Genomic DNA, 24,583 nt, shown 5'->3' with positions numbered 1-24,583 from the left:
TATATATTTTAAGTTATTTATTTATTTTTAATTTTTTTAAAGATTTTATTTATTTATTTGAGAGAGAGAATGAGATAGAGAGAGAGCATGAGAGGGGGGTGGGTCAGAGGGAGAAGTAGACTCCCTGCTGAGCAGGGAGCCCAATGTGGGACTCGATCCCGGGACTTCAGGATCATGACCTGAGCCGAAGGCAGTCGCTTAACCAACTGAGCCACCCAGGTGCCCCTATTTATTTATTTTAAAGAGAGAGAGTGTGTGAGCAGGAGGAGGAGCAGAGGGAGAGGGAGAGGAAGAGAATCTCAAGCAGACTCCATGCTGAGTGTGGGGAGCCCGACGCAGGGCTCAATCTCACGACCCTGAGATCATGACCTGAGCTGAAGCCAGGAGTCGGACGCTTAATGAACTCAGCCACCCACGTGCCCCTGAATTGCTCTATTTTTATCTTTAAGTGTATTCCTTCAGTTTGCTAACTTAGAAGCATTCAGCTTGACATCATGCTTTACAACAAGTTTTATGTTTTGATTTTTTAAAAACACATGATGAAAATCAGAAGTTGAAATGATGGGGCGCCTGGGTGGCTCCATCAGTTAAGTGTCTGCCTTTGGCTCAGGTCATGATCCTAGAGTCCTGGGATCAAGTCCCATGTCGGGCTCCCTGCTCAGTGGGGAGCCTGCTTCTCCCTCTCCCTCTGCCCCTCCCCCTGCTTGTGCTCGCTCTCTCTCTCAAATAAATAAAATCTTTAAAAAAAAAGTTGAAATGGTATCTCTAATATAAAAACATGGCAATCCCTGCCAAGAAGGGTGGGGAGGAGGAGGGGGAAAAAGAGAAGCAACAGCATGGATTCTACTGCCAGCCCTGCCACTTGGGAGCTGTGTGACCATGGGCCAGTGAATTAAACTCTCTGTTGTTTAGCTTCCTCATCAGAACCCACCACATGGGTTCAATGTGAGGCTTCAGGAGGAAGATACAGGCAAAGTGCTAGGACCAGCATCTGCCAGAGTTATGGATACATAGAGACCAGGTGTATGTGGCATTAAGGTAGATGGGTCCCAGCTTCCTCTGGTGCCGCTCAGCCCCTCCTCAGTCCCTCTAACTCTGGCCCACAGTGAACAAGTTCAAGACAGAGCTGGAGCGAAAGTGCTGTGAGGCTGGGCTCCGGGAGAGCCCGGTGGGGCTGTCGTGTGAAGAGAGGACCCGGCATGTCTGCCATGGGCCAACCTGTGTTACCGCTTTCCTGAGCTGTTGCCATCTGTCTGAGGCCCTGACTCAGGAGGCCCGGGAGGAGCAGCTGCTTTTGGGGACATGTGAGGAGGCCATGGCAGGAGGCGGGGGGTGGGGGGCGTTGGGGCTTGCCTGAGGGGCGTGAAGTGTCATGGGACAAGTCAAGGGGAGATAAGGGCCAGAAGGGGATGGAGTGGGAGGACCATGGGAGAGACGCAAAGGAGACACTGCCCCACATCCGCTCCCTGAAGCGGATGAAGATGAGGACTTAGATGACATCTTCCTGGAGGACCAGCCTATCCGAACCTTGTTCCGAGAGTTGGCTCTAGATGAAGTTTAAACTGCCGAAAAGTACATCAGGGTAGGACCACAGCCCCCACAGCAGCATCTGGTCCCTGGCCCTCCGAGGCATCAGTGGATGTCAATCATAGCCAGTGTTCCCACTGGTGACACTGAGCTCTTGGTATAGTCAGTATAACCGCCTGGAGGGGGATACAAATCCCAGTGGTTCCCCCAAAAGGACGGCCCTCTAGTGACCCACTGACCCCTGGGAAGTGACCCCCAGTGCAGAGGCTCTGAGCACAAACTCACTAATGCCCCTCCTTCCCTGCCAGAGGCATCTCCCACTACAGCACTCTTGTGACTGTGCCAGATTCCATCAGCACGTGGCAGTTGGTGGCTGTCAGCCTCAAGCCTGGACAAGGTGACCCCACAAGCCCAGGGCTGAGGAGATGGGAGAATGGTGGTCCTGCCCAGCCCCGGGACAGCTGGCCTCTGCTTGATGCCAACATACTCCCCTGGCTCTAGGTCTCTGCGTCTCAGACCCCTTTGAGCTGACAGTTATGAAATCACTCTTTGTGGATCTCAAGTTGCCCTCCTCCGTGGTCAGGAATGAGCAGGTCCAGATCCAAGCCGTGCTGTACAATTTCAGGATGGAGCAGGTCAAGGTGAAGCCTGAGCCCTCCCCTCCTCTCAAACCATCCATCGGTATGTTTTATAAAGGGGTTGGAGTGTGTCCATTATTCAAAGGGGCCAGCGAAGTAGTTGCTCTTTTAAAAAGCTTCTGGGGTATTTTCTCATTTAAAACGTACAATAAGGGGCACCTGGGTGGCTCAGTCGTTAAGTGTTTGCCTTCGGCTCAGGTCATGATCTCAGGGTCCTGGGATCGAGCCCCGCATCGGGCTCCCTGCTCAGCGGAGAGCCTGCTTCTCCCTCTCCTACTCCCTCTGCTTGTGTTCCCTCTCTCACTGTGTTTCTCTCTGTCAAATAAATAAATAAAATCTTTTAAAAAAATAAAATAAAATAAATAAAACATACAATAATCCCAGCAGATGGCTGCTATTATTGCTTTTGGTGTAGAAGTGAGGAAATTGAGGCACAAAGAGGTGAAGGGGCTTTCCTGAGGTCACACAACGCAAGTGTCAGGCAAGGTCTTAGCTCTCAACCACTATGCTGTGCTGTCACCTACTTGGGATTTCCAGGGTGGGGAGAGGGAGGGAATTGTGACTAGGGTCCTAGACCACCCAACTGCCCACCTTGCCCCAGGTCCGTGTGGAGTTCCCCCACAAGGAGGCTCTGTGCAGTGCGTCAAAGCCAGAAGCCCCATCCCCCCGGGTGGTGGTCATACCCCCACCTCCTCCAAGATAGTGCCCTTTGTGCTTCTCCCACTTGAGATAGGCAAAGTGGATGTGGAGGTCAGGATTAGGACAACTGAGGTTGAGGACCATATAAGGAAGACACTTCTGGTCAAAGTAATGGGTGCCCCCACCTTTTGTTACTGGTGCAGATAGTGGGGCTTCCCCGGGGCTCCCAGGGTGTGATCACAGGACGGACGGGTATGCCCGGGATCAACAAACAGGCCTCTCAGATGGGAGTGAGGTGCAAGAGAATGGATTTGAAAGTTCAATCACAGAGCTCCCACTATGGGACTTTGTTGTCAGGGTGGGTTCAAGCCTTGTCTCTGCTGTGTGATCTTGGACTATTTACCTAACTTTTCTGAGCCTTTGTTTCCTTATTTGCAAGGTGTGACCATCATCACATCCAGAGCTGTGAATAATAATCAGAGAGCTGTGAAAATTATATCTCATACTGGTTGTGCACAACCCATTAATAATACTTTATTTACTTCTCTTATTTGCTTAATTTATTTACTTAACAAACACATGTTTAGCACTTATGATATAAACACTTTAAGAATAGTAACTCGTTGAGCCATCAGAACAACCATAGGAAGTAGGAGCCTTTTATGGATGAGAAAACTGAGGCACAGAGAGGTTAAGTAATTTGCCCAAGGTCACACAGCTAGAACATAGAAGGATTGGGATTTGAACCCAGATATTTGGGATCCAGAGTCTGTGTTCTTTATAGCTAACCAGTGCCTCCTCCTACTGTCATTGTGATTGTCATTATTACTATTATTGCTGTTGTTTTTAACTTGCTTCATCATTACATCTCACAGGCAGGAGGGCAGATACAGCAAAAATCCCATAGCATCCTCCTGAACCCCCAAGGTTTGTGGGGTCTGCGGGGAGCATGTGGGATCCTAGGGCCACGTCAGGATGGAGGGAGGAGCTGAAATGAGGGGGTCCAGCCAGGTGGGCAGTCTGAGCTCCTCCAGGCTCTGCACACCCTGACCTCCCCAGCCCCAGAATCTGCTTGTCACAGAAGGCTGTGCCTGCTCAACCTAGGTCAAACCCAGATGGAAATGGTGCCAAGACAGAACTTTTTGAACATGGTGCCCAACACAGAGGCAGAAGTGTTTGTCAGTGTCCAAGGTGCTTAGAACAGAGATGACTCCTGCGGGGAGGGATTGGGAGACTGGGGAGCTGGCTTCTCCCACACATGCCTGGGCACAGGGGCGGGAGGAGCTGGGGTGCCCATGTGGGGTGATCAGAGCCATGGTGGATTAGGCCATTCCTGAGATGATTCTGCTCATCTGATAGGTGACATCCTTGGCGAGACAATCCTGGGCACCCTGACACCTGGAGAAAAATGGCAACTGCTGAGGGTCCCGACTGGTTGCCCTGAGCAGACGCTGAGCAAATTGGCACCTGTGATCATCCTGACTCGCTATTTGGATGCTGCTGGCCAGTGGGGCAAGGTTGGAGTGGAACTCAGGGAGCAGGTGATACAGAACATTGTCAGAGGTGAGAGGGGTTCCCTCCTGGGACCTCAATGAGGGTGTCTGGGACTCTCTGGAAGGGTGGCTGGGGTACCCCCAGGGTTGGGTGTGGCCCCCATGGGACTCTGCCCGACAACAACATTCATACCCTGACTCATCTCCCAGGTTACAACCTGGTATCAAGTCCCCCAGGTGCTCCTTCATCTGCACCCCTCTCCCAGACCACAGTCTGACAACAGACACCCTGGTTTACCTCCAAAGCAGCAGCCCCCAGGTTCTGTTTTTTCAGACACTGTCCTAGGTTACACCCAGTCAGTGACATGCCTTGGGTTATACCCCTAGAGAACCCCCAAGCAGAAAACTCCAGAATAATCCCAGGCGGTGGCCTCCCCATTACCCCTTTCCAGGTTATATCCACACCTCCCAGGTAACAACCAGAGATGCACACTCCTGGTTATACCCAGACTGAGACCCTCAAGTTAATCTGGGCACTGACCCCCCTTCCCGGTTACACTCAGACACCAGGTCTCCATCCAGGTGCTCTCAACAATAACCCTCAGGTAACACCTCGACACTATCACCCCCAAACTTACTCCCAAACAGTAAGCTCCCAAGCAACCTTCAGGTAATACTTAAGTAGCAACACTCAGAACACACCTGAGGGGTACGCCTCCGAGATTACACCCAGGAGTAGCCTCCCCTAAACTGCACAGACACAGTGACACCCCTAATTTATAGCCAAGAAATAACTGTCAAGGAAACTCCCAGGTAGTGGCCCCCAGAGTACCCCTTTCCTGGGTTCCACCTTCCACAATCCCTCTGAGCAGAAATTCCCAGTCACACCCTTTCCCAGGTTACTCCCAGATGACACTGGACACGGGCTCCCACAGTCACACCTGGGCCCTGCAGCCACCTCCTGATACACCTAGACAAGTCCCCTCCTATAGTTAGACCTAGATAGGATGCACCCCCAAGTCACACCCACATCTTACCCCCCAGATTATGCCTGATAACTGACTCCCCTTCATAGCCACACCCAAATGCCAAATCTCCCTGAAAGTTCTCCTCCACCCATTTCCCCAGGTTACACCCACATGCTGACCCACCGGAGTGCACACGGCACCTACCACATCAGCAACGGACACCCGGGAAGCACCTGGTAAGGACGAGGATGTTGGCAGTCCTGCCACAACCACCCTGAATGAAGCCCAAGGGCCAGCCTGGCGCTTAATGATCCTAGGAGCACCCGAGCAGCAGGGGCTTGGGGCAGGCAGCCTTTGGGCCAGAAGTATTGCTACTTGGGTTTTACCTGAGCGTTACCTGGGAGTTTAGAGTTTGGGGGTAACTTTGGGGGTGATAGTGTCTGGGGATTACCTAGGGGTTATTGTTGAGAGCACGTGTCTGAATGTCGGAGAGACGGGTTAGTGTCCATGCCGCCAGATCTGGAGAGCAGCAAATGAAGGGTCAGTCTGGAGCAGCAGGTGTAGACTCCCCCTAGTGTAGAAGCCCCTGTCCTCGAATCCCCTTGGCTGCTATTCCCAGTCATCACCCACCCCATCTCCCCGCTGACAGGCTCAGTGCAGGGAAAGCAAACCTTGAACAGACTATTTCAAGTCCTCATTGAGGCCACCAAGGCTCTGCAGGGAAAAGACCCTGCAGAGCCTTGGAACACGAGCTACGTGTTCCGGGTCTTTGCCCTGGCCTACTCTATCATGACAACCGGCATGTTTGATCTGCACTCTCTCTGTGCCCCTGCCAACTGGGTCATCACCAAGAGGCAGGCAGAGGATGGGCACTTCTTGGAGAATGGCCCAGTGATCATGGCATACATGCAAGTGCCCACTGCCCTCCCCCCTCCTGGGCTGTTCAAATCCAGGGCTCTGTGCACTGATAGGGTGAATCTCGGGCCCTTGACCTGTTTGCAGGTAAAATGAGAACAGGAAAAAGCCAGGGCCCGGCACCCAGCATCACATCCCTCTGCTCTGGACCTCCCTGGACTCTGTTACAATGTCAGAGAGGCTGGGCACATCTGGGACCCCGTGATGTGCCCACTTCACTTTGAGTGGCTCCAGTCCTGGCTCTCTTTCCTCTGGGCTGAGTCTTCTCAACCTCCCAGCCAACACAGCCATCCCTACCAGATATTCCTCCACATCAGCCTCCAGAAATAGCTTTCAAACAGTCTGGGATGTCTCTCCCCTGTTCAAACACCTTCTATGGCTCACAGTTGTCTATGACGGTATCTCTCTGTTATATCCCTCTCTTCTGTAACTCCCCCACAAGCCTTACCCCTCACTACTCCCTGATCACAGATCCCTCCAACTCACTCTGTCTTTGCTTATGCTGCTCTCTCCGCATGGAATAGCCATGGCCCCATCGCTTTTTCTTTTCCTTGGCTGGCCAAATTGTGTTTTCTCTTTAGATTTAGCTCAAACCCACCTCCTCCAGGGGCCTCCCCTGAATACCAGCCCTGTATCTCTATTATTGCACCCATGACAGTAGGGATGTCATTCAGTCATTCAACAGATATCTATCCAGCAACTGGTGTGTACCAGGCCTTGTACTAGACAGAGGGGAGACATAGCAGTAAACAAGACATTTACACATTACACATTTACCCCTGCCTTGTAGTACTCACAAGCTGGGGTGTGGGAGGAAGATGGAAGTTAGCCAAATAGTTATAACTAGTGATTGTTTAAATCACAACTGTGCTAAGTTCCATGGGAAAGAAATACCAGGAGAGAGTATTTAATAGGGGTCATGCCTGGTCAGGGAACCTGCAAAAGGAAGAGACAGCAAAGTAGCAACCTCAAGAAGGAATAGAGTTGGTGGGGGAAGAATGGGAAAGAGAGCTCCAGGCAAAGGGAGCAGCACATGCAAAGGCCCTGAGGCTCTGGCGTGTTTGAGGAAAAGGAAGAAACCAGAGCCCAAAGATGGGAAAGGGGTAGTTCGTCCTGAGGCCTGAGAGGGTAGGAGAGATGCCAGGCCCTGAAACCTGCAGAGCCTTGGTGGCCTCAATGAGGACTTGAAATAGTCTGTTCAAGGTTTGCTTTCCCTGCACTGTGAGTCCTTCCAGTGCAGGGAAGCAGGTCTGATTCATCATAGTTGGCAAATATTTGCTGAATAAAACTCTGGGTGAATGCATGAACCCAGAAAAGACAGATTGCAACCCCAGATAAAGGAAGCAGTTAGGGAGTTGGGAGGCCTGTGTGAGCAGGAGCCAGATGCTGTACAGGAAGGTTGTACAGAGAGGGGTTACAAACAGGTTTCACAGGCTCACAGAAAGGAGTTTCTTTCTACCAACAAACACTTACCAGGCATCTACAATGTGCCAGGCACTGCTTTAAGCACTGAGGACCCTGGGCAAACAAAATAGACAAAAATCTCTTCTCTCATGGGGTGGGCTCTCTCGTGGAGGAAGGACAGGCAATGAGCATGAGAGAGACCTAAGTGATGTGGCATGCATGGCAGAAGTGACATGGGGAAAGATGCAGGAAAAGGGGAATCAAGGTGATGGGGTGTCATTTTGGAAGGCTTCATGAAGAGATGATGTTTGTACAGACCTGAGGAGGTGAGGGAGCAAGTCATGTGGATAATCAAGGAAAGAGTGTTCCAAGCAGAGGAAACAACATGTGCAAAGGCCCTGAGCCTGGAAGTGCCCAGTATGTTTGAGGAACAGTGAGGAGGCTGGGACAGAGTGAACAACCCTGGAGGAGAGGGGGAGGAGGAGAGCTGAGGGAGGGGGTGGGACAGATGGTGCAGGGCCTTTGGGGCTGCAAGGAGGACTTGAGCTTTTCCTCTGAGTGGGATGGGAGCCATGGAGGGTTTTGAACTGAGGAGGGATACAACCTGATTCAAGAGTTCACAAGCTTCATTGGCCACCATGGGAAGAAGAGACGGTGGGGCAGGAATTAATTCCTTGGGGCTCTTGTAAAAAGTACCACAAACTGGATGACTCAGAACAACAGAAATGTATTTATTTTATCACAGTTCTGGAAGCTAGTAGTCCCAGATCAAGGTGTCAGCAGGGCCATGCTCCTTCTGAAGGCCCTACGGGGGAATCCTTCCTTGTCTCTTCTAGCTCGATGGCCTCTGGGCAGTCCTTGGCATTCCTTGACTTGTAGCTGCACCACTCCAACCCCTGTCCCCATCCTCATTTGCCCTCCTTCCTTCTGTGGGTCTTCATATGGCCTTCTTTTAGGACACTAGTCACTGGATAGGGTCCACTCTAATCAGTATGACCTCCTATTAATTTAACTAATTACATCTGCAAAGACCCTATTTCCAAGTAAGATCAATTCTGAGGTTCTGAGTGGACATGAATTTTTTTTTTGAGGGGGGAACACTATTCAACCCAGTACAGAGGCTGAAGGTGGAATTAGAAGACTAAAGAGGAACTTGAACCCTAAATCAGTCATTTACCAGCAATGAGGAGACCACTTCTCTGGCCACGACTTGCCTCATCAGGAAAATGGAGCTGCTGAAAGAATGCTTTGAGATAGTGTAGAGGATAACACATCACCCTCCATGGCTGTTGGCTTAGGTTGGTAATGCAGACCCCACACAGGCAAATCTTGAGGTGGTTCCTCCTCCTCCTCTCTCTCCCCATCCTGCTTTCAGCATCCTCCAGCCCAGAGCTGAGCACCTGGGAGCTTTTCAAGGTCACACAGGAGAGGTTGGGGAAAGTCTCTCCAAGACACTAGGGGGATCATGGGTGTGATCCTGCATCCACAGGGTGGCTACCGAGGCTCTGAAGCAGACATATCCCTCACAGCTCTTGTCCTGATTGCCCTGGATAAGGGGAGGGACTTGTGCATCCAGGAGATACCGGTAAGACCCCAAGAGGAGGGCAGGCTCTACAGAGCCCTCTAGATCCTCTGCCCACAGGAAGGTCCCCCATCTTCATGTCCCTCCCCATGCATCCCTGTCTTCTAACTCCTAGACCCCTTTCCTCTAATTGCCCCTCTCTACTTTGCTCTCTCTGACTTTCTAGAATTTGCCTGCCAGCATGGAGCGAGCCCGTAGCTTTCTGGAGGAACGCCTTCCCAAAATTAATACAACTTTTGCTATAGCCATAGTTTCCTATGCTCTGGCCCTCACCAATAGCCCCTGAGCCAATGACCGCCTGGACAGCTTTGCCAGCCATGGTGAGTGTGGGCCACTTCTTTGTGTTAACTATGTGTTAACCACAGTCATGGGGGGCATGGGGAGGGGGATTGTATGATTTCAAATTCAGCAATCTGTGACTCATCACCTTAGCGTTTATTGAGCATCTGTGGTGTGCCAACTCTTGAGCTCAGACTCTGAAAAACCAAGGTCAACAACACTGATATGGTCCTTGCTCTCAAAGGTCCCACCATCCCTGGGGGAAGCAGGAAAAAACAAACAGATCAACTACAGATTGAGACAAGCACTGAGATGATAACATACAAGATGGGTGGGAGAGATGATGCGCAAAGAGGAGTATGGATTGGAGAACTGGGGAGGCCTCTGTGAAAAAGGAATGCCTCAGCTGGAATAAAAGATAAGAAGGCCCACCTGTGTGAAAGGCCAAGGACATTCCAAGCTAAGAGAATGGCATGTGCAAATGCCCTGAATTGGGAAAGTGCTTGACATGGTGGTCAAAGATGGAAAAAACGTCATAAAATGTGGTTAACCGAGGGGGCCTGACTCCCTTGGCCTGCCCAATGATCCTTATCCCATCCTCCTCCAAGTCAAGAGGAATGGAATTAGGAAAACTCACTTGGGGTGGAACTGATGGGACTTGGAGGAGCTTCTCTGAACCTTAATTTCCCCATCTCTAAATAGTTAGAGTCCCTGTCTCCTAGACATCTAGGAGATATCTGTTCCGAAAATAAAATGTCCATATGCCTCCTCAAAGAGTTTCATATAAAGTAAGTGCTCAATAAAATAGTGGATGAGGGGCACCTGGGTGGCTCAGTCGTTAAGCGTCTGCCTTCGGCTCAGGTCATGATCCCAGGGTCCTGGGATCAAGCCCCGCATCGGGCTCCCTGCTCCGCGGGAAGCCTGCTTCTCCCTCTCCCACTCCCCCTGCTTGTGTTCCCTCTCTCGCTGTGTCTCTCTCTACCAAATAAATAAAATCTTTAAAAAAATAAAATAAAATAAAATAGTGGATGAGAAATTTGGGCCAGATGACAGAAGGCGAGGACAGGTTTTGGTAGATGGGCCCAGTTTGGGGAGACAAAGTGGTCATCCATCTCCTAGATAAAACCCACTGGTCCAAGAGCCACCTGGACAAGAACTCCCTGTACACCATTGAGGCCACGGCCTATGCGCTGATGCAGAAGGTGGTGTTGGGTCGGCACAATGAGACGCACGCCATTGCCAAGTGGCTACTGGAGAAACGGGAGCTAGGCGGAGGCTTCAAGTCCACCCAGGTGACCCGAGCCTCGGAAAGAGGGGGTCGGGGGGCGGGGCGCTAGCCGAGGTGCAGACAAGGCCAGCCCACCGGAAGGAGCTACCCGTGGTGCTGATTTGCCACGCTGCGGGTTCCCGGGGCGCTGTCAGGGGTGCTGATCCGCGGCCCCATCCCAACACGTAGACTACTGTGGTGGCCCTTGAGGCCCTCACCCACTTCCGCGAAGCTGTCCCTTTCGATGGGGTCCAGGATCTCCGGGTCCAGATAAGCGTCCCCAAGAAAGCCTTGGACTTGGAGTGGATCGTTGATCAGAACAATGCCTACCAGCAGCGGACAGCAAAAGTAGGGCACTGAGGGGCAGACAGGAAGGCCATACAGAGGTGGCATTGGGGATGAGGCCAAGAGTCATGTCCCTGCCAATCTCCCTCTCCAAGATTATCTCACAACCAGTGTCTATATTGTCAGTGTATTGACTCATTTATTCCACCATATCTTGAGCACCTATTGTGTGCCAGTCATTCTCCTGTGCAATGGGGATGCATTATGAAAGATCTGTGGCCTCTGCTCACATGAAACTTACAGTGTAGAAAGAAACTAAGACAAAAAGTATTTTAAGCTTTCTGGACATAGGGAAAAGAAATGTGTGTAAAGGGGAAAATATCCTGGATGTGAGGAAGAAGATAATCTCCATGACCTTACTCCTTGGAGGAAGTGATATTTACCTTCAATCCTTTGACCCAACTTTATTGAGCACTCATTGTATGCCAGGCACTATTCTAGGTGATGGGAATACAGCCATAAATAAGACGTTAAAAAATCCCTTTCCCTGTAGAATTTTATATTTCAATGGGTGAGACAGACAATAAAGAGATGTGAGTAAGTAGCATATGTTGTGTGTTACATGGTGGCAAGTGCTATAGCTAAAACTTAAGCAGAAAGAGGGGGATGAGCACATCAAGGAGTTGCAATTTTAGATAGGAGGGGCAGGGAAGTTCTCACCAAGATGGTAACATTTGAGCAAAGACCTTAGGGAAAGGAAGGAGCGAGCTTTGTGGATATCTAAGCAGAGGAAACAGCAGGAGCAAAGGCCCTGAGGCAGAAGTATCCCAAGAATAGCAATGGGGTTTAAGCAGGGGTGATGAGAATGGATATGAATTTGTAAAATTTTTCTCTGGCTGATAAGGAAGAATGTATGATGGAAACAAGAGTAGATGCGGAGATGCCAGGGAGAAGAATCTTGTGGTGGCTCCATGCACAAGGAACTCTGTAGACACTTGAACAGATTGAACAGATGTACATTAGGACAGAGCCTGAGTTAGCAGTTGCAGTTGATCTGTGACAGTGTAGATACCACAAACGCTCTATCAAAAATAAAAAAGTAAAACCATCTATGTGGGGAGAGGGGGCAGTGAGTCACTAGACCTCAAGTTAGGGAAATTACTGAGGCCTCACTGCCCATACTTGCTTTCCTTCCCAACCCCGTTGCATTTGAGCCATGTTTTGCTGCTTCCTGTGCGCTCAAATCCTCTTCTTGCTTCCTTTCAGTTCTCTGCCCAGGATGACCTAGAGATCAAAGCCAGTGGCAGTGGGAGAGGAACAATCTCGGTAGGTCTGGTGTCCCACCATGAGGTCCTTAACTGAAGCCCAGCACCACCACCGCCCCCTCCCCTTGCTGGTGGGAATAGAGACAGTCTATTGCAAGACAAGATTGAAATCAGCAATATTTCTAGCTACCATTTAGGGCACTACTATTTGCTAAGAACCAAGTTAAGGACACCTCGAAACCTGCCCCTAGAAAGTTGGTAAAAATATGGACTCCATTTAACAGGTAGGGAAATAAAGACTCAGAAAGTCTTCACTTATTATGAGTCAAGAGTCAGGAGAGGTAGAGGCCAGAGGTTTTTGGACCTATCATGCTGAGTCCTTGAAGGGGTGTCTCTTTCTTCACCTCCCCAAAGGAAGATTCTCCCTCCAGCATGCCTTCCAATGCCCGGAAGATGACTCCACCCTTTCCCCCAACATCTAGGGGCTCCATTATATCTTCTGGCGCCATGCCCTGTGGCCCAGGAGGACAGACCTCTTGTTCACTAAATTTGAACAGCCTGTTTTCATATTTCTGGCAATGGAGTCACAGTTGAATCTCTGCCTTTGTTGTGTGACTTTGGGCATGTCATACTCCTCCATGAGCCTCAGTTAAATTTAAATTAAGTAAAATTAAAAATTCAGTTCCTCGGTTGCGCTAGCCACATTTCAAGTGCTCAATGGCTACATGTGGCTAGTGGCTACCATATGGACAGGTAGAGACTATTTCAATTACTGCAGAAAGTCCTACTACACAGAGGTGGTCTAGACTCTAAAGAGTGTTCTGGTCACTGCACCCAGAAATTTGGGGAGTACAGACTTTGCTGTGAATTATCCACAGGGGCGGAACCTGGATAGGGGAGGACTGGAGTGAGGAGGAAGGGAGTGGGTGGGAATGATCTCTGACACCTTCCCTGCCCTGGCAGATCCTGACCATGGACCACAGGTCCCCAGAGTCTGGGGAGGGCACCTGCAACCTGTACCACCTGAATGTGACTCTCCATAGTACCTTGGAAGGTGAGCCTAGACCCAGGGATTCCCAGACCTTCTTTGTTATTATTTTATTTTAGCTTTCATTCAGTAAGCACATCTATTGCCTTATTCAACACTTCAACAAATATTTATTGAGCATTTACTATGTGTCATGCCTTGTTTCTGGACTCTGGGAACACAGGCATGAACAAGAAAAAATACCCCTTCTCCTGGAGCCCACATTCTAGTAGGGGGAGACAAACAATAATACAACAATAAATAAATTATACTCCTACTGCTATTTATTTATAACAATCTGCATTATAAAAAAATAAATATATAACACACTAACAGGTGATGATAACTACCACACAAAATAAAGCAGGAAAAGGTGATACACACTTGGAGGAGGTCCAGGGAAAGCACTCTGAGGAGATGGCATTTGAGCTCAGACATGAAATAAGTGAGAGAATGAGCCAGGAAGGATCTGAGGGAATAGTATTCCAGGCAGGCAGAACAACAGGTGCAAAGGCCTGGAGGCAAGAATAAGCTCACCTGGTTTGAAGAAGCCATTGTGGCCACAGAAGAGCAAGGGGTAGAGTTTTAGGAAAAAGAGTTGGAGAGGTGATGGGGGCAGATGGTGTAGGGACTCATGGGCCACGGTGAGAACTTTGGTTTTTGCTCAGTGAAGTGGGAGCTATAGAGGGTTCTGAGCAGAAGAGGGATATGACGTAGCACAGGTCTGCACAGGCTCCTTCTGGCACAGACTGTAGAGGGCAAGGGCAGAAGCTGGGAGACCAGGGAGGAGGTGACTGCACTGGTCTTGCAGGAGATGATGGGTGCTGAACTGGGGTAGGGGGTTGTGGAGATGATCAAAATGGGATTCTAGAGTTCCTAGTCCGGGGTACCAAGGAGGAAGAGACAGGACTCTGCCATTGGGAGCTCACCATAGGGATGAGAAGAATAACCCTCAACAGCCCCAGGACTTTAAGGGACTAAAAGTGACCAAGGCTTTGGCTCAGGTTGCATTTCTTAATAATAATAATAATAATAATAATAATAATAATAATAATAATAATAATAATAACAGAAGTAGTAGTAGTAATAGTAATGGTAGTAACAGTAACTGACGGTTATAAAGCACCAATAAGGCACTGTGTTAAGTGCTTTACTTGTATTAACTCATTTAATCCTACAACACTGCTGGGTTGAGAATATTATGCTCCCCATTTACAGATTAGGTAACTAAAGCACAGAGAGTTTAAGCAACTTGCCCAGAGTCACACAACAGAGCCAGGATTTGAACCCATGAAGCTGTGTTACCCAGTCTCTAAACTCCTGCCTTCCCTCTGCAGATAATAAAAAGGGGGAAGAGACCTTCCAGCTCCGGATAGAGACAAGGTTAGGGCACCAGGATCTTGGGCTGGGTATCTCACTTCCTGGTATCCAGACTCCTTACGTATTGAATGGAGGGTGGGAACCAGCCACGCTTCCTTCTCCATGCTTCCCTCATCATACTACCCATCCTGCCCTCCCCTGCCCATTCCCCTGCCTGCCTCCCATCCTGCCTGCCCATGCTTGTCTACCATCCTGCTCCCCAATCCTGTCCTTCAACCTGCCATGTCCTGGGAAGGTGGGCTCCATCACGGCAAACATGCTCTATGTCCCAGATGCCCAGAACTGGTTCCAAGCACACAGATCTCTCCATCCTCATCTTCTTGAGACATCCCAGCCCTCACCCAGTTCTGCCCTGTCTCCCGATGCCCTCACCCAGGTCTGCCCCAGATAAAAATATGTGTTGAGCATCTGCTGAATGCCAGGCTCTGTTCTAGGAACTGAGGGTACAGTGTGAGCAAGGCAGCTCCTCTCTGCCTGATGGAGCTCGCAGCGTATCTCAGGGGAGATAGACAATAACAAAAGTCATCCAGAATCAATGTAAAATGACAACTGTGATTAATATGGCAAAGGAGAGAGCCAAGGAGCTACAGGAGAGCAAATTAGAGAATGATTTGGTGCATAGGCTGGAGAAGGCTTCCCAGAGGGAGTGATGGATCAGTGGAAATTGCAAAGATGCAAAGATGTTTCAGGATAGAAAAAGGAGTGAGGACTCCAGGCAGAGAGTCACAGCATATGCCAAGGTCCAGTGCAGGAGAGAGACACTGAGAAGTAATCACATGAAGGCTGGGTTGAGAGGAAGCGAAGCGGAAGGGTGAGACAAGGCGCCTGGTAAATGTTGTTAAGCAAGGAAGCAACCCATCAGACTCCCGCTTGCTAAATCTGTAAGCTTGCTGAGGGCAGAGGAGTAATGGGGAGAGCCAGGAGGAGGCTGCTGACTGCATTCATCCAGGCATGAGAACGATGATGGCAGTAGGAGCACTGGGGAGAGGCAGGAGGAAAGTGGGAAGAGATACTGGAGCTGTGAAATCCCCAGGTTCCAGGGAAATCGAGAGGCCACAATGAGCATCATAGAGGTCTCCCTGCTCACCGGCTACTACCCCAACCAGAATGACCTCAAACAGGTAATGGAGGTCCCACGTGCCTACTCCTGAGCAGGGTGGGGATGCCCTAGCAACATCCCACACTCCTTGTGGGAACACGGGGATCAAGGCCCCCAGGTTAATGCCCCGTGGTCTATAGCCATGATCACCTCTGATTACCTCCCTCCATGACCTTAGACAAATCCTTGCCCTGATTGTGCGTCAGTTTCCCCGACACTGTTGTTGATGGGACAAGGGCTGGGAGCTTGAGAGTTACTTCACACTGACTAGAGTTCCTAGAGCTGGGACCTCAGGGGGTCTCTGCCAACCTGCAATCCTCACCCTCTGCCCCAGCTTACGAGTGATGTGGAGATGTATGCCTTCCAGTATGAGACCAAGATGAATTCCAGTGACAACACTGTTGTCCTCTACCTGGAGAAGGTAAGGAAGCCTGGGTGGCCCCCTCCAGAGGCCTATGGGCAGCCTGGTGAGCACAGAATCCATGGTCAGCGCCTTGGGCAGTGTTGCCAGAGAATCATAGTGCCTGAGGTCAGCTCCCCAGGCTGCAAGGCTATGTTGTCAGTGTTTGGTCAAGGCCCTGTGGTCAGTGCCCCATGGTCAGTGGCCTGGTCAGCTCAGACAGGATTCCCTCCCCCACCCCCCAGCTCTCCCACAAGGAAGACACAGTGCTGGGCTTCCGGGTCCACAGGATGCTGCAGGTGGAGTTCCTGCAGGCCGCCCAGGTCACCATATATGACTACTATGAGCCTTGTAAGCACCGGTAGGGGTTGGGGGGTGGAGGGGTATCCCCCGAGGGGACTGCGAAGGACTGGGCCAGGAGGGAGGGATGAGCGGTGGGGCCGGGAAGGGGGATTGAGGCGTGGCTGAGAGGGGCCTGGGCATTGAGGGGAGGGTGAGGAGAAGGGTGCTGAAAGGGACCGACAGGGGTGTGGTGATAAGGGGCGTGGCCTTCCTGGCTGGTCAAAGCTGTGGGAGTCTGGAAGGGGATGGGACGGAGAAGTGACTGGGCTCGGCCCCGCTGGGCAAGAAGAGCAGAGTCTTCAAGGGGGAGGGGCCTGCGGAGGGAGTGACTGGGCAGGGCCGGGTGGGGTGAGGGGTTGGGGGGCTTCGGGGGCGGAGCCAGGGGTCCCCAGGAACGCTGGCCCAAGCCGACCCCAGGCACACGCCCCTCTCTCAGCCCGGAGGTGCAGCTCCTTCTACAACCTGCCCACAGAGCAGTCTTCCCTGCGGAAGATCTGTCACAAAGATGTCTGCAGATGTGCAGAGGGTGAGGTCCTGGGGACACCGAGGTGGGGGCTGCCAGGCTGGGGATCCAGGAGCCATTTATCACCTCCTGGCTGTCGTCTGGACGGAGTTTAGACCGAGAGAGATATTGAGACGGGAAAACAGAGACAAAGAGAGACAGAGAAAAGGAGACCCAGAGACAGACTGGCACACACAGCCAGGCACAGCCAGAAATGGAGGGAGACGTAAAGAGACTCAGATGGGAGGAGATCGAAAAGAGACATAGAGGAAAAGAGACAAAACCCTGACCCAGAGACCTAGAGGTGTCTGGCCTGGGGCCAGATGGGGGTCAGATGGGAGGAAGCCCCCTCCCTCAGCACAGCCAGAGCAGATGCCCTCCTGACCCTGCAGAACAGTGCCCATCTCCGAGGAAGGACAGCACCCGACTGAGGCAGGAGGAGCTCCAGGCAGTAGCCTGTGAGACAGGCGTGGACTTTGGTGAGTGCGGGAAGTGGCGGGAGGCAGGAGGAGGTCCACCTGCAGGCCAGATGCCAACAGGACACCCTCCTGCCCCTGCTTTCCCAGTGTACAAGGTCAGGCTGAAGTCTGTGAAGTCCTCCACCTCCAATCCCTACATCTATTACGACATGAAACTCGAGGACATCATCAAGAGGGGTATGTCCGAGGGGGCAGAAGAGGCAGTGTGAGGTTCTACCCTGGGGATCCCGATGGGCCAGGTCTCTGTATGCTCACACACTGGATCTCCTCCCCTCCAGGCACAGACTCTGCCATGTCCTTCACCATGAAGGAATTCGTCTCTCACGCCACCTGCCACGACTCCCTGGGGCTACAAGAACAGGAGACATACCTCATCATGGGCCACACATCAGACCTGTGGAAAGTCAAATCTGAGTGCGTGGGGGGTCCTGCTGTCCCAGGACTCAGGCGTGGGCCCCCTTCCCTACCCCAGCCCAGTCCCTATCGGCACCCGAAACCCTAGGTTTCAGGGCTGCCCTGAAGGGAGGTACTGACCATGCACTGCACAATTCCAACGGGGGGGGAGTGCAGAGGGGGACTCTATTTGCATGTAGATGCTGTAGATGTAGACAAAGACAAAGATTCAGTTTTCCAATAGAGGGAGGTAAAGAATCAGAGGAAGAGGAGACTTTTTTTTAATCTCCAGCCATGTGGGCTACAGGCTGGGGGCCCCAAGATGGCCTGGTGGAGTGGGCATGACAGGCCTTGGCCCTGGGAGGCTGCCTATCAGGGAAGAGAAGCACAGCAGGGAGGGCTCCGTGCCTCCAGGGCATGGGGCTCTCCTCACCCTCCTTGCCATCTCTCACCCACAGTTACATCTATGTCCTGGGCAAGAAGACATTCTTCATGCAGTGGCCGGCCGATGGGGATGTGGGCAAGAAAGAATTGCTGGACAACCTGACGGGATTTTCAGAATATATGAGCACTCATGGTTGTGAGTCCTGAGACTCTGAGGTCTCTACTGTCCTCAGGAGGTTGTTTCCAAGCAGGCACAGGCCACTGGCCTTAACTCCAAATAAAGAGCATGGAGTATCATACCCAAAGTCCATACATTTGTCCCTGCTCCAACATTCATCAAGGGCCCTGCACAACCAGCCCCAACATTGAAGGGACCTGCCTCCTCCCTCTCCCTCCTACACCATTTCAATTACACTGGCCTCTTCTGTGTCCTCCCAACACCCAAGTTGATTCCTACCTCAGGGCCTTTGCACTCACTGTTCCCTCTACCAAGTACACCCTTCTTCCAGATATCTGAATGGATTGAACCCTTCCCTTATTTGGACTTTCTTCTTTCTCATGGCTGAATAATAGTCCAGGGTTTAAATGTTTAAATATTGTTTCCTCAGGGGCACCTGGGTAGCTCAGCTGGTTAAGCATCTGCCTTCGGCTCAGGTCATGATCCCAGAGTCCTGGGATCAAGCCCCGCATCAGGCTCTCTGCTCAGCCAGGAGCCTCCTTCTCCCTCTCCCTCTGCTGTTCCTCCTTCTTGTGCTCTCTTTCTCTTTCTCTCAAATAAATGAATAAATAAAATCTTTTAAAAAATGTTGCTGGGAGCCTGGGTGGCTCAGTTGTTGAGCGTCTGCCTTCGGCTCAGGTCATGATCCCAGGGTCCTGGGATTGAGCCCCACATCGGTCTCCCTGCACAGTGGGAAGTCTGCTTCTCCCTCTCCCACTCCCCTTGCTTGTGTTCCCTCTCTCACTGTCTCTCTCTGTCAAATAAATAAATAAAAATCTTTTTTAAAAAAATAAAAAAAATGTTGCTTCCTCAGAGATACTTGCTTTAATAACATACCTAAAATAGACCCCTTTCCATCACTCTCTCCCCTTACCCTGTTTTATTCTCTCAATAACACTTATAAATATTTGATTATAATATTTATTGGTTTGATTGTTAAATGGGCATTTCTCCTGCCTTACAATGTCAGCTCCTTAAAACCAGGGGCCATGTCTGTCTTGTTCACTGCAGTATTCTCAGTTCATACAGCAGGGGCTGGTACATAATAGGTGCTCAGGAAATGACTGTTGAATGAATGAATGAGTTATGAATGAATTTGGTGCCCACCCTGCACCTGGTCCTGATGGATGATTTGATGGGGAGCCCCAGGCAACTGGGGAGCTGAAACAAGGGGCAAGGGAAAGTGAATGAGTTTCATCATGTGGCCTGGGATGGGAATTGGAGACCTGCCCAGCCAAGGCAGCAACTCATGTGTCTCCAGGAACCCCCAAGTGCTAAGGGACTGCAAGGCATCCAGGATCGCTTGATCTTCGGGTGTCAATGAGGGACTGAGGTAAGAGGGAGAAAGAGAAAGATGGGGCAGGGAGGCTGCTGGGTGGGCTGACTTCATAAAAGGTTTTGAATACCAGGCTAAAGGATTTAGTCATTATCAAGGGCAGTAGGGAGCCATGGAAGACGTTTGAGCAGGAGAGGAACTGACCAGCCCTGAGGTAGAAGGCCCAGCTGAGGTTGATGGATGAGAACTGAGCTGGTGGCTGGAAACCTGGGGAGGAGGCTGGAGCTGTGGAGCCATAGGCTAGCATGGTGGCAACTGCCTGAGTTCAAATTCTGCCTCCACCTCTTCCTGGCTGTGTGACCTTAGCCAGCACCTCTCTGTGCTTTGGTTTCCTCATCTTTAACGTTACTTCCCTCAGAAAGGAATTGTGAGTGTCAGCATATAGTAAAAATTCAATAAATTCTCACTGGCCTTTCGATGAGGAAGATAAGAGGCCATGGGAGAGAGTAGAGCTGCTAGAATCCACAGGTCAGAGAAAAAATCAGGTCAAGCAACCCCTGCTCAAAGCCCTCCCAAGCTCCTATTGCTCTAACACCACAGCCCTCAAGGCCCTGTACCGTGGCCCTGTCACCTCCCTGACCCCATGGCCCCCCAGTCTCCACCTCACTCACTCCAGCCACACTGTCCTTCTCCACGGTTCCCAGAAACTCCTAGCACTTTCTTGCCTCTGGGCTGTTGCATAAGCTGTTCCCTCTGCCCAGAACACTTTTCCCATGACTGCTTTCTCTTCATCCTTCCAGTCTCCGCTCAAAGACGCCTTCTCCAACCACCCTGGCTAGATGTATTGAACCCTATCTCTCCCTGCAATCTGCTTGTTTCCTTCAGAGTAGATGCTACAGTGCATAATGATATGCTGGGTTCTTTACTTAACAGCTTTGCTGTCTGTCTCACATACTGCTGGGAGCCCCAGGAGAGCAGAGGCGTCTTAGTCACAGATATAACTGCAGCAGCCCACGCAGAGCCTGGCACACACAGTAGGTGTTCATTTTGCTGAATTAAAGACTGAATAAATGAAAGAGAAGAAAGGGAGAGGGGAAAGAGGGAGGGTAATGGAAAGGAGAAGCAAAGAAGCCAGCAAACAAAGGGGAAGATGGGCTCATGGCTCATTTCTGTACAGCCCTCAAGCTAAGAATGTTTTTTTTACATTTTAAAAGAGTTTTTAAAAGATTATGTAACAGAGACTGTATGTGACCTGAAAAGCCTAAAATACTTATTATCATGTCCTGTGGGTGGGGGGAAGTGCCTACCCCTGAATTAGTGCTTTAGTTATCAATTGCTATGAAACAAATTACCCCAAAACTTGGAGGCTTAAAGCAGTAAGTATTATCATTTGCAGTTTCAGTGGGTTGGGAATCCACAGGGAGCAGCTGAGTTTCACGGTTTGGGCTCAGGGGTTTCTCATAAGGTTACAGTTAAAATGTCAGATGGGGCAGCTGTCATCTGAAAGCTCGGCTGAGGCTGGAGGAGCCACCTCCAAGGTAGCTCCCTCACATGGCTGGCAAGCTGGTGGTAGTTAGTGGGAGGATTCAATTCCTTGCCATGTGGACCTCTCCACAGCGTTCCTTGAGTGTCCTCATGATATGGCAGCTGGCTTTCCCCAAAGTGAGTGATCAAAGAGAAAAAGCAAAGAGGAAACCATAGTGCCTTTTAAGAGCTAGACTCAGAAATCACATAACATCATTTCCACAACACTCTATGGGTCACATGAGCCAGCATGATTCAGTGAGGACAAGGACTACACAGGGCATGACTGTCAGGAGGCAGGGGTCCCTGGAGGCCATCTTGAAGGCTACCAACCACAGTTAGTGGCAGAGTTTGGGATCTGAACCCAAGCAACCTCACTCCAGGGTCTATGCACTCACCACCATGTACAGATGTCTCTCAGTGGCAAAGGGTGAGCACATTTGTAAAACAGACTTCATTTTTTAGATAAGTTTTAAATTTACAGAAACACTGAGAAGACGGTACAGAGTTTCCATATACCTCTGCAATTTCCCTATTATTAACATCTTAAATTACCATGATACATTGTTATAAAGTAGCGAAACAATATTGATACATTTTTGTTCCCTGAAATCCATACTTTAGATTTCCTTAGCTTTCACCCAATGCCCTTTTTCTGTTCCAGGATCACATCCAGAACACCATATTACATTTAGTCTGTGACAATTTCCCAGACTTCTCCTTGTTTTTTATGTCTCTAACAGTTTTGAGGAATCCTGGTCAGGGATATTGCAAGATGACCCTTTATTGGGATTTATCTGATGTTCTCTCATGATTAGACTTGTGGGGTTGTGGGTTTAGAGGAGGGATATTGCAGAAGTAAGATGACATTTCCATATTATATCAAGGGTATATAAATCAACATGATTCATGACTATTGATGTTGACCTTGATCAACTGGCTGAAGTAGTGTTTGTCGGGTTTCCCCGCTATAGAGTTACTATCCCTGCTCCCTTTTTCATAGTGCACTCTTTGGAAAGAAGTCTCTCCACACAGTTCATACCTCGCCTCCCTTCAGGGCAGAATATTTTCATAAATTATTTGGAATTCTTCTGCATAGGACACTAGTCTCTTCTCCCCCATTTATTAATCTATTCAATCATTAATTGTATTAATTGGAGTGTAGCTCAATATTACTTGACTTTCTTGCTCAAATCATTCTCTTTTGGCCATTGGGAGCTCTTTCTGTTGGTTCCTTGTAGGTAAATTTAAACTTTCACATGTACTATTAAATTAGATCCTAATAGAGTTGGAAGCTTATATTTTCACTGCACCATTCATTGAGCTTTTTATTTTTTATTGAGGTGAAATTCACATAACATACAATTAATCACTTTATTTTTTTAAAGATTTTATTTATTTATTTGACAGAGAGAGACAGCGAGAGAGGGAACACAAGCAGGGGATTGGGAGAGGGAGAAACAGGTTTCCTGCTGAGCAGGGAGCCCGATGCGGGGCTCGATCCCAGGACCCCTGGGATCATGACCTCAGCCGAAGGCAGACGCTTAACAACTGAGCCACCCAGGTGCCCCCAATTAATCACTTTAAAGTGTACAATTCATTGGCACTTAATATATTTAAAATATTATGCAATCACCACCTCTCTCGAGTTTCAAAACTTTTTCATCGCTCCAGAAAAACACTCTGTCTCCATTAAGTAATCAGTCCCCACTTTCCTCTACCTCCCAGCCCCTGGTAACCACTAATCTGCTTTCTGTCGCTATGGATTTGCCTATTCTGGATATATCATAAAAAGAAATCAGGCAATGGGGCGCCTGGGTGGCTCAGTGAGTTGAACATCCAACTCTTGATTTCAGCTCGGGTCATGATCTCAGTGTCGTGAGATTGAGCCCCAGATGGGCTCCGTATTCAGCCCAGAGTCTGCTTGAGATTTTCTCTCTCCCTCTGCCCCTCCCCCGACTTGTGCTCTCCCTCTCTCTCAAATAAATAAATAAATAAATAAAATCTTTAAAAAAAAAAAAGAATCAGGCAATATGTGACCTTTTATTTCTATCTTCTTTTACTTGACATGTTTTCAAGATTCATCAAAGTTGTAGCATGTTCTTTGTTCTTTGTTTCTTTTATGGCTGAATAATATTCCATTGTGTGGATACACCATATTTTGTTTATCCATTCATCTGTCCTTAGACATTTGGGTCATTTCCACCTTTTGACTATTGTAAATAAGGCTGCTATGAACATCGGTGTGCAAATACCTGTTTGAGTCTCCCCTGAAAATATCCTGAGATAAATCCCACTTGGCCATGGTGTACAATCTATTTAATGTGCTGTCAGATTCAGTTTGCTAGTGTTATTTACCCACTAGCTCCTGTTCTCCTGGTTACCTACCAGCTGCTGGTTGAGGGTTGCCCCAAAGGGCATTAACAGCTGTGCATGCTGAGAACCAAGAAGACCCTGAAGAAGAGAGTAGAAAAAATGTGTATGCCTTCTTGAGGTAGGATTTGCATTGCCTGGAGCTGTCCACAGCAGGTGTAACTGAAATCCAGGTGGGCCAAGGAGATGGAAATCAGGACATTAGCAGGTTATACATACAGGTGTAACATAGGTACAATACACATATCTACATGTGTGTACACATAAATATATAATTCCTCTCTCTGAGGCTGCATGATGTTCCGATCCTACTTTTCTACACATTTGTTTCACTCTTAAATCACATCAGTCACGCATGAACAAAATAGAAAATTTAAAAATTAGTAAAGGTTATTAGCTTAATCGCAGAAACCAACCAACTCTGGCTAATTTAAGCAGTAAGGTTTATTTAAGAATACTTAGGAGTGGGGCGCCTGGGTGGCTCAGTCCTTAAGCGTCTGCCTTCGGCTCAGGTCATGGTCCCAGGGTCCTGGGATCGAGCCCCGCATCGGGCTCCCTGCTCGGCGGGAAGCCTGCTTCTCCCTCTCCCACTCCCCCTGCTTGTGTTCCCTCTCTCGCTGTGTCTCCCTCTGTCAAATAAATAAAATCTTTACAAAAAAAAAAAAAGAATACTTAGGAGTGGGGACATCTGGATGGTGCAGTCAGTTAAGCGTCTGACTCTTGGTTCCCGCTCAGCTCAGGGGCCTGGGATCCCACCCCACAAGGGGTTGCAATCCACTTAGAGTCTGCTTGAGATTCTCTCTCCCCTTCCCTCGCCCCTCCCACTCCTGTGCTCTCTCTCTCTCTTTCTCTCTAAAATAAAAATAAATAAGGGGCACCACCTGGGTGGCTCAGATGGTTAAGCATCTGCCTTTGACTCAGGTCA

At 49.6% G+C, this 24,583-nt stretch overlaps 1 protein-coding gene across 1 annotated transcript; it reads left to right on the top strand.

Annotated features, from left to right (window-relative positions):
- The first annotated feature begins 1,104 nt into the window (after positions 1-1,104).
- LOC118005605 (complement C3-like) lies at positions 1,105-18,475 on the top strand. Its single transcript, XM_034997567.1, has 21 exons — positions 1,105-1,304; positions 1,836-1,924; positions 2,029-2,168; positions 2,767-2,972; positions 3,680-3,731; positions 3,909-3,995; positions 4,164-4,367; positions 5,426-5,501; positions 6,004-6,177; positions 9,333-9,486; positions 12,264-12,323; positions 13,226-13,316; positions 14,627-14,672; positions 15,703-15,790; positions 16,103-16,189; positions 16,414-16,519; positions 16,947-17,036; positions 17,405-17,491; positions 17,579-17,668; positions 17,770-17,905; positions 18,343-18,475. Exons 10-21 carry the CDS (start codon positions 9,424-9,426, stop codon positions 18,473-18,475), a joined length of 1,077 nt encoding a protein of 358 aa, XP_034853458.1. The 5' UTR covers positions 1,105-1,304; positions 1,836-1,924; positions 2,029-2,168; positions 2,767-2,972; positions 3,680-3,731; positions 3,909-3,995; positions 4,164-4,367; positions 5,426-5,501; positions 6,004-6,177; positions 9,333-9,423.
- The last annotated feature ends 6,108 nt before the right edge of the window (positions 18,476-24,583 follow it).

The sequence above is a fragment of the Mirounga leonina genome, unplaced genomic scaffold, assembly GCF_011800145.1.
Source record: "Mirounga leonina isolate KUSES-001 unplaced genomic scaffold, KU_Mleo_1.0 Mir_94, whole genome shotgun sequence".
NCBI lineage: Eukaryota > Metazoa > Chordata > Mammalia > Carnivora > Phocidae > Mirounga > Mirounga leonina.
Note: the sequence above shows the minus strand (reverse complement) of the source record. Positions and strands in the feature narration are given on the sequence as shown.